Below are 10701 nucleotides of genomic sequence, written 5' to 3' on the forward strand. Positions count from 1 at the left end.
TGAAGAGGCTCTCCCCACCAGTAAGAATCTGCAACTAGAGTCTACTCATCATTTCTGAATATAAACTATTCAAGTACCGGGTAGCCTTGCACATTTTGTTTTCGGGATTTTTCACCAAAAAAGTAGGAAAAAGTAGGATTTTGAACAAAAAAAGTACGAAAAGTAGGGACAGCAGTAAAAAAGTAGGAAAAGTAGGGCCACTTGAAAGCCTGCAACTGTTATTTAAGGCCTCAACAAGACATCTATCAAAACACATCTATCCAGTGTTTCTGAAAGTTCAAACATTTGAGAATGAAATGCAACCCTGTTTTTGGTTAATTTTTTACTGGTTTTGTACGAACATTACCAGAGGGCTTTTTTCTTCTTTCTTTCACGTTACACTCAAGCCCATAATCGCTGGTTATCCCACATTTGACAATCCCAGCAAATGATAGTGATCATTCATGTCACTAAAACATTCAGTATCGTTTTGTGACCCAATCTATTAATATGATTTTGGTGTGATAAATATTTGGAGTAGCATTTCAAGTAGATTATTGGAACCTCATCTATGATTCGTTTTGTATACGGCTCTGTAATTCCATAATAAATTCTGGCGAGCCTCAGTATAATTACCCACAATATTTCATCTTTGTTAATGTAATGCCTGTCCTGGGATATAATCGTTCATGGGTTGGATGGGTACGTTTTACCAGGGCCTTGCCCGATATGACATCAACTATATGCATGCTGAATTCCGTCTCTCAATCTGAATAATAGTCTGTGTCAAATGCGTCTATAAAAGATTTTGAGGGGTGACTGGTCATAGGTTTGGCATGTTATTTACGAGCAGCATGCTCTCTCATTTACACCTGCACTGATATGAACTGTTGTCCCAATTTTTTAGTATCTAAGAATCTGAATCTGTAAGTCAAATTAATGTTTTTTTGTTTTTGTTTTTTGGTGAAAGACTCTGTATCCCCTCACGCTTATACTTTGAAATACTTTGCTAAGCAGGTGTGATGTACTGCATGGTTCCCGGCAGTCTGATAATGCTGGTTGCTGTAACATTCTTTTCATGTACAATTCAATTCAAGAACATATCGAACAAACTTAATGCTTCGGCACAAGAATTTGAATATAATTTTTGATCCCCAAGATCCTGTGCAAAGTTCATCATACATGTGTTTATCTGACTGTAAACCAGTATAAACAATATGTTATGAATAGTGATGATGATAATCTTTTGTTAGCTCATTCGAATATACGAAGCATAAGTAGAAATTTTGATAAGTTGCCATTATTTTTAGAAAACTCTGGTAATAACTGTTCCGTTACAGGTCTGACCGAAACATGGTTGACTCCCATATAAGTCATTTATTTCTATATCCGGCTTTGATTTCGTGTACAGAAATAGAAAAGAAAGAATGGGTGGTGGTGTGGGTTTATACATCCCCAACAAATTTGAATATTCTATCCACGAAGAACTGAATGTCATGACTGATGTAGTTGAATCTCTTTTTGTTGAAATGGTAAACCCGAATGGGAAAAACATATTGATTGGAGTTGTTTACAGACCCCCTGGATCGAATCCGAATGATTTTTTTGTTGTATATATACAAAATTTAATGCAGAACTCTATTTTTACAAATAAACATGTAGATTTAATGGGTGATTTTAACATTGATCTTATGAAATGTAACTCCCAACGTATTTTGCAAGAATTGTAGAAACCTTAATGTCTGTTTCTTTATTACCGTTAATTTCTAAGCCGACCCGTGTTACTGACCGATCTGCCACTTTGATTGATAATATTTTTTGTAATATTCTCCCAATTCCTGAGTCTGGTATTGTTTTATCTGACATCTCTGATCATTATCCTATATTTACACAAGTGCCAATTAAGCTATCTCCTAGGCAAAATAATTATCAGAGACGTCATAAGATTACGACCAATAATCTTATTAATTTGCAAAATAGTTTAAAAGATATTGATTGGTTTTTTGTATACAACAATACCAATCTTGATTTGTGTTATGATTATTTTATGAAAACTATCACTTCTAAAATTGATGAACATATTCCGTTTTGTATAAGGAAAAGTAGTTACAAAAGAACTCCAAGACTCCCATGGATAACCCAATCACTTTTAAGATCGATTAATAGAAAAAATAATTTGTTTTATAAATACAGGAGTAATCCTACGGATAAAAATAGACGAAAATATGTGATTTATAAAAACACCCTTACTAATTTATTGCATTTACAAAAGAGAAAATTTTATGTCAACCAGATAATGAAATATAAAAATCTCTGACAGATTTCAATATGTACATGTGAACAGTTTTGATTCTTCTATGAAGAAAATAGAATGTGGTGTTCCGCAAGGAAGTTTGTTAGGCCCTCTGTTATTTATAGTTTACATTAATGATTTTTATAGATCTTCAGATAAACTCTCTTTCATATTATTCACGGATGATTCCAATCTTTTTTATTCCCACCCTGACCCTAATACTTTAATTACTACAGTGAATTATGAATTGAAGAATGTCTCACAATGGATATATGCAAATAAATTGTCACTGAATATTGAGAGGACAAAGTATATGTTTTTCAGTAATTCTTTAGATAGATTACCAGGTAATGTTATATTTGACACTACTCTCCTAGAAGAGGTTTCGTCTATTAAATTCTTAGGTGTTTGTGTTGATAATAAGTTATCATGGAAGTTTCATATAAACAATATTTGTAATGTAATTGCACGTAACATAGGCATAATGAATAGACTGAAATATTATCTTCCTTCTTCGGCTTTGATTACGCTTTATTCAAGTTTGGTATTGCCGTACTTGAATTACGGAATTCTTGCTTGGGGGAACACATATTCGACATTGCTAGCTAGATAAACTTTTTCTTCTGCAAAAGATGGCGCTCAGAATTGTTTTTAACCTTCATATCTTCATACTGACAAGCTGTTCCTTGAACACAAAATTCTGAAAATAAAAGAGTTGTATTTGTTTCAACTGTATCAATTTATGTTTCATTACAACTGCAGCCATCTACCCAAAATATTTTATTCTTTATTTCATTGTAACAGCCACACACATAATTATCCCACGAGACAATCTAAAGAATTTCATCTTCCCTTCGTAAGAACTGTACACACTCAAAATACATTCGTTTATACCGAACCCAGATTTTGGAATAGCTTAGATAATGATCTAAAAGAATCTGTGAAGTTAATTACATTTAAGTATTTATAAACTCAAAAAATATTTGTTTTCAAAATATACCAGTTAATTCTGTTCAATGAAAAAACCTGTCATGTTTCACTTTTCCTTGAGATTTTGTAGTGTGTCCACAGACCTTTTCCATCCCTCTCCTTTTCCCTCTCCTTTTCCTTCTCTATTCTTCCCTGCTCCTTTTTCCTCATTCTTCTTTGTCCAGTATCTGTCTGAGTGCATTTCCTCAAGTTCTGTTACTTCTGTGTTTTGTGTTATTGTTGTTGTTGTCGTCGTTATGTTTTTTGTGGCCGATTGCATACATGTATTTTCCTTTCCGTTCAATTTTCCTGGCACACCTGGCCCCATAGTGTCTGTGCCACAAATGTGATATGTTACATAGTTTATACGTTTGCATTCTAAAATCCTAGTAAGTATTGTTCATAGTATCAGCATCATATATCAATGAGTAAAATGTACAATACAGTGCACTCCCGTTATAACGAAATGCTCGGGACCGTCAGTTTTCTTTCGTTATAACGAAATTTCGTTATAAACGAACAAATACAATATACATGTACAACGAAAACAAGGAAGCCACGCATATATGATATTCTGTTTGTTGAATACTCGTCATACACTGGAAAGCTATGTGAACAATAAAACAAATAGTCAATCAATTTCAGATTATTGTATTACAATAACGCAAGTCCCCCTCGGAAACTGCGTGACACACCAAGCGAACACACAGTGATGTGACGCGTTCGCCGATGCAGAGACGCTGTAAATACCTTGTTCCTCTAAGGTATTTTCGAAAGCGATCCGCATTTCGTTATAATGGAGCACATTTCTTTTGTTTTTCTTTGTCAGTGGTGCTCGGAAAAGACTTCGTTGTAACAAAAATTTCTCTATAACCGTGTTCGTTATAAGCGAATTTTGTACCATAGACTTTAATGGCGATAATTTTGGGACCAGAAGTTTTACTTCGTTATAACGAAATTTCGATACAACCGTGTTCGTTGTAACGGGAGTGCACTGTAGTATATAGAAGAATTTAAAATGAATATGTTTTATTGGTATAACAAATTGGTGCTGCTGTTGTTTTGTTCCAGTGTTCCATGTCTTACAAGCTTGGCTTTTTTAGTGGAACACTGTTTTCCATCATTGTGATTATTTACTATTTTTGTTGCCATGGCAAAGTGCATTGTTTCTTTTTTACGACATCATTCGTGTATATACTTTATACTGTATTGAAAAAATCCTTTATCAGACGAGTGTAAGAGAAATGACAAAAAAATTGTATCACTTTGGATTATGTCAACTTTTTCTTTTCTTTTCTTTTTGATGATGGAAATAAATAAACTACTGAATTGAATTGAATATGTTTTCGTTACCGTTGGTTTGTTTGTTAGTTTGTCTGTGTGCACAATAACTCAAAAAGTAGTTGACGAATTTGGATGAAACTTGCAAGAAAGGTTTAGAATGATACATGTAACAGATGATTAAATTTTGGGGGAATTTATGAAGGATTTTTTATATTTCGGCAGGTAGGGTCAATGAACTTGGGAGTTCAGGCTGCGCATATTTGAAGTTTGCATGCGCGCACTAAAGTGCGTGCTCTAGTTTTTGCTAGGGCGAGGCGCACCATGCAGCAGAGGGTTTATGACATAACAAAGGCTTCTATATTGGGAAATCGGGCGACTTTCAGCACACAATGCTATACATTGTAAGTACGGATGGGTGGAAATCACTGATATCTCTATGGAAGAACAAGATCAGGGTTTCTATATTGGGAAATCGGGCGACTTTCAGCACACAATGCTATACATTGTAAGTACGGATGGGTGGAAATCACTGATATCTCTATGGAAGAACAAGATCAGGGGCCCGTTGCATAAAGATTACTGTACTATTATGGTAACTTTGCCATCCAATGGTTGAAAAGTTAAGGTTATATGGGTTTGACCACACCAGCCTGTCGTGGTTTACGGATTATCTAAACGGAAGAATGCAAAGAACAGAAGTGAATGGTGCCATGTCTAACCCTGCTCCTGTTGTGTATGGGGTGCCACAAGGCTCGATACTGGGGCCGGTATTATTTTTACTTTTTATAAACGATATTACTCACACGGTCAAACATTGTGATTTATCTCTTTATGCAGATGATACATGTATGTATTTTTCCTCCAATAATCCTGTTGAAATGACAAGATGTATAAATCAAGATTTGAAAGAGATTTCTACGTGGTTGACGGCGAATAACCTGGTTTTGAATGCTGATAAATCAGAATATATGATTTTGGGTTCCAGGAAGAAGTTGAAGCATTTTCATGAATTTGGTATTATTCTTCAAATAAATGGTATAAGGTTGAAAGAAGTATATAAATGTAAAATTTTAGGAGTTGTATTTGATCCAAACCTTACATGGAAACTCCACGTGGATTATATAAGAGGGAAAATTTTGAGAAATTTGTTCCTACTGAGGAAAATCCGGTTTTGTGTGAATTTCAAAGTTGCAAAAATGTCGTATTTTTCTATTATTCAATCTCATCTGGATTATTGCTCACCAGTATGGAGTAATGCCGCAAAGTCCACTTTGAATAGGCTCTTCGTTTTAAAGAAAAGGGCTTTACGTATTGTTTTAAAGGTAGATAATTTAGAAAGAACCTCGATACTGTTTAGTAAATCAGGTATATATTCAATATATGTTCGTTGGAAAAGAGTAAATGTGATTTTGTTGCATAAATGTTTGTACGGCTTTGCTCCACAACATCTTTCGTCAAGAATACATTTAAAAGAACACAGTTATAAACTCCGTAATTCTCAGGTTCAAATTTGGTTACCCAAACCTAACACAAATTTTATGAAAAGAAGTTTTTTATATGCAAGTTCAGGTTTATTCAATTCATTGTCATTGGTCACCCGAAGCACAAAATATACACATTGTTTTTGTAAGAAGATGAAAAATGAGATCCAGGCTTCTTAAGTTGTAATTTGATATATTTGTATTCATATTTTTAATATCTGTTTTTATATGAAGTATTGTTTTATTTATCATTTGGTCACCGGTTCCAAGTTTCCGGTTTTAGATATCCCCTTTTTCATAATATATACACACACACACTTAAATACGTTTTTGTTGTTGTTGATTAGTATTTTGATTAGGTATTTAGTTGTGTTAAGTTTAGTTCTCTGAGCATATTTCTATCGTTTTTGTCCGGCTATTTCTATTACTGCCATTATTTCAATATATGATATTAACATGTCGACTGTGAGTCATTGTGTGTATATCTTTTTCTACTTGCCACTGAAATAATTTTGATGAATTTATCAATTAGTCGACTGTAAGTCACATTTTTAAATTTTTTACAATGATTTCATACCCACGTTGTACAAGTTAAAATGTGTATTCATCGCTGTTGTTGTTTTTTATATGAATTTCATATGTACATGTATGTCAAGTGGACCCCTTTGAAAATCAGCTGTGCTGAAAGGGCTATCCACCCTATTGCTGGAAATAACTAAATAAATAAATAAATAAATAAACTACCATGGCAACAATACTCATCAGCCAATCAAAATCATGAATTCCATGGAAGTTACCATTGGATGGCAAAGTTAATACCTAGTAACTTTTATGCAAGGGGCCCCTGTGGTGGAAATGAGCTGCATGCTTGGCGGAGGTTTGCACTCTCAAAGTGCCTCTCTAGTAATTATTATGCCACAACTTACAGGAGAGAAAATTCTTCAAACAACTTGGGTGCTGACTTTCACGAAATTACAATCTTTATAGAAACATATCCATTTCTGCGACACCCTGCATGGTCAATCCTTCTGTTACACATTGGGTCAGATTTTGAAGTATCAAAACTCTACAACTGCCTACGTACATTTTATACAAGTGCAGCTATGATCTTATATTCATCAGGCGATCTGTATGACCTTGCAAAATAATATTTTAGAATCTCACACTGTAAAATTACATTTTATACATGTGTAGATTCATACTTGGTATTGGTTAATCTGTATTCATGACCTTTTCTCATGATAAAAGCTTGAACATATGAAGCTGCAAATATACACTACGTACCTCCATAGCTTCATAGCCATCAATTAATCTATCACATTTTTGTTTTTTCTTAACATGGTATCAGCCAGGACATAACAAAAATTATTTTATAATACACTGTATGCAAGACTGAGGTACTGCAAAAATTGTCCAAACACACGCAGGCATACAAAGCACACACTGCATGTCTGCATGTGTTTGTCAAGGAAGAGTGCTCCCTAGAAACGTCTTCATGCTTGTATTTGCTAGTTTAAGTGTCCATTCCAGCAAGCATCATTCCTGTCACATTGTAGCCTGTGCTTGCATTGATTACTGTTACTGTGAGCTCTGGACTGGCACCTTTCTCACATTTTCTCTTTAAAAGGTTCGTATTGGTTTGTGTGTGTGTGTGTGTCTGTCTGTCTGTCTTTTAGTCCCGTAAAATGGGCTGGTGTTAATGATGTGAGAGAATGGGAATAAAGAATAATATTGTGCATCACACGAATGATTTATTGCATTATTGTGTAACATCTGATGAGGTAATTGTTTCCTCTCACTTGAGTCCAGTCAAGAATATGAAAAGCTCTACTAGCAACAACCTGGTCTATCCTACTTTCGCTTTCGTCGGAACAGGTTCATCAAACACCACTCTAACTTCCCATTCAATCCTCCTTCCTTTGAAAAAAAAAAGAAGAAGAAAAAAAAAAAAGAAGACGCATGTAAAACATGATACAGGATCCTCAGGACTTTGATCTCTTATAGGCTACAGAATATCCAGGAAGCAAGCGCATACAAAGTGGATTTGCAGGCCCAGCTGGAGAGCTTTGTGTATCAACGCGAGTGTGTTTGCATGAAAACAAGGTAGAATAAGCAGTATAGAGTTACAGGTATTCAGAGAAAGAGAAGTAGAAGTCAAGATATATACTGGCAGTGCATGCAGATCTGATATAAAGCTCAGGGCTTCCCTCATAGCATCCAATTAGCTAAACCTAAGAGTTGGAATGTGCTTACACAGGGTAGTCCACAAGGGGTTTGAGCATGTCGCTGCAACATGTTCTAATACTTGTGCAACATCCTCAAACGCCAGCACCATGCTATGCAACATCTTTGAGAATAGAGAGAATAGGCGACAATTGACATGCTTGAAATAAAATGTAATCAAACATGTGAAAAACATGTGCAAAACTTGAGAAACATCAACTACTGTTGGTACGCAGAAAATTTGTATGCAAAATACCTGACAGAATATCAACCTAAGCAGCACATTGGGAAATGAGTTGCAAAATATGTGCTTGTGATGTGCACTCAGTGCACTTAATTTCCACTATATTTTCACATTCAGAGCTTGCAACATGCTTATATTTCAAGTTGTGGACCACCCTACATGTATATGATTACAATGAAAGTAATGAGAAGGTTGTTTGGAAAAGCACATACAATGGAGTAGAGAGATTGACATGGTCACCTGGTTTTGAACACTAAAGACAACATACTGATTTCAGCTAAAGAAGCAGCAGAGGACAGGAGGTAACAAAATTATAATAGAGATGATCTATCAAATGTATGCATTTTCCCCAATATCACCGGCAGTACATGCATCTCTGTGTTCAACATAAAGTAAATTCTAATATGGCTCCGTCTGAAATGTATCTACATAGTACCTCCAATGGTGATACAGGGCACTCCCATTACAATGAACATGATTATAACAAAATTTTGCTACAAAGTAGTAAAAATTCAGGTCCCATTTAATCATCATTATTATATACCTTCAGATACACATTTTTTAATTTAGCTGCAACAAAATTTAGATATAGACGTAACACAAAGAAAACTGCCGGTCCCAAGGATTTTGTATCTTAATGGGAGTAGCCTGTACCATGATTGATAATACATACAATGTCAAGACTAGAGGTTGGCATATAGCTATTCGACTCTGTGACATAAAATTAGAGATTGCGAACATCAAAGTACCTGGTGCATTGCCTTGCTGCCTTGCATCGTGGTCACTTTTGTCCGCTGCATCAGGCAAGGGCTTGGGAATTCGAGGAACCAGCCTCACTCTGTTGGCATCGACCGCGTCCTTATCCTGAATGACAAGATTATTTTGCCTCCACTCGTCACCCTCAGCATTCTTGAGGACCCCACCCACATGGAATGACCGCACCCCCGGGTGGGGATTCGCAATCATCTTGACCGGACGCAGCCTGCGACTGGACGCAAGCCTCCCATTCGGGAGGCCATCCAAATTGTCCTTCCCCACCTCAGTGAGGAACAGATAGATGAGAAGCAGCCAGATAACAGATGAGAGAGAGATTCCATAGCAAAAGCAGCGAACCAGGCGGATGTTAGACATATCTGACTTAAAGTCTGCACCACCTTGCTAGGTCAGTCATATCGGCTTGGCCATACTGCTATCAAGATGAAGCTCATAAACGAACAGGAGACCCTGGCCCCTTTGTGTAATCTGAAAAAAAAAAATAGGACATAACAATGCCACATGAAATTTAAAAGTTGGGGTGGTATTTTGAAATCCTTCCTAGGAATTTCTTCCTAAGTCAGGATTTTTTCCTAAGAGGTATTCTGAAATAGTAAGTTTCTTCCTCAGGAGTCTTCCTAACTTATTTCCTAAACTTATGATGAAACCTAGGAAGGTAAGCAAATGAGGATGAGATACTGTAAAACGAGGAATTTTCGCGTGCATTTTAATTTCGCGAATTTCGCGAGCGCCGAAATTCGCGAAATTAAAATGCACGCGAAAGTTTTTGTCTACACTACATGCATTGAACGCCAGTGGCAATTCGCGAAAATTTCATGCCACGAAAAAGGCTGTCGGCTCCAATTCGCGAAAATTTCATGCCGCGAATATATCATGTTTTACAGTATGCAAATTTCTGACTTTAGAAGAAGTTGGTATTCTAGAATGCACTTAGGAAAGAATTTTAGGAAGATATTTAGGACAGCCCGTGTCCTAATAAGTACGTTGTTAACCCACTGAGGACGGACCGATTTTGCTACAACATGCATTTCCCATAGATTCATGCCCGAGTACACTCGAGACCTGTCCTCAACAGGTTTTTTAAGATATCACAAGCTGCAAAACATTGTGATAGGCGCTTGCTGTTCACCGTGCCCAACATGTACTTTGATGCGCAAAATGGGCATGAGAAAGGGGACATGCTGCGCACACATGTATTTAACCCTACGTCATAATACCATCGGTTGTTTCCTTATGATACAGCATTTTATAAAGGCATAAGAAAGGATGTGGGTGGCGATAAGGATGGCCTATTAAATTTGTATTTGGAAGTTCCTTGAAAGAAATTTTAGATTACCAATTCTGTCTTTCCTAGGTACTTCATAACTTTCTGACATAGGAAGGTACTTATGTGCAATAGCTCAATCAATAACGGTAATATTCAATGCATGAAGCACATGCATGCTTTATACACC

The 10701-nt window shown here is 36.1% G+C and overlaps 1 protein-coding gene across 1 annotated transcript in view; it reads right to left on the reverse strand.

Moving 5' to 3' along the window:
* The window catches only part of LOC139727648 (polypeptide N-acetylgalactosaminyltransferase 11-like), a 30334-nt gene extending 20631 nt beyond the window's left edge, over positions 1 to 9703 (reverse strand). Inside the window, exon 1 of the mRNA XM_071638628.1 lies at positions 9223 to 9703. Coding sequence (XP_071494729.1) covers positions 9223 to 9604 — 382 coding nt within the window. The 5' untranslated portion in view covers positions 9605 to 9703. The remainder of the gene's footprint in view (positions 1 to 9222) is intronic.
* Between the last annotated feature and the right edge of the window lie 998 nt (positions 9704 to 10701).

Source organism: Diadema antillarum, unplaced genomic scaffold, assembly GCF_040938485.1.
Source record: "Diadema antillarum isolate AM-2024a unplaced genomic scaffold, OU_Dant_1.0 seq00000138_RagTag, whole genome shotgun sequence".
NCBI classification, from domain to species: domain Eukaryota; kingdom Metazoa; phylum Echinodermata; class Echinoidea; order Diadematoida; family Diadematidae; genus Diadema; species Diadema antillarum.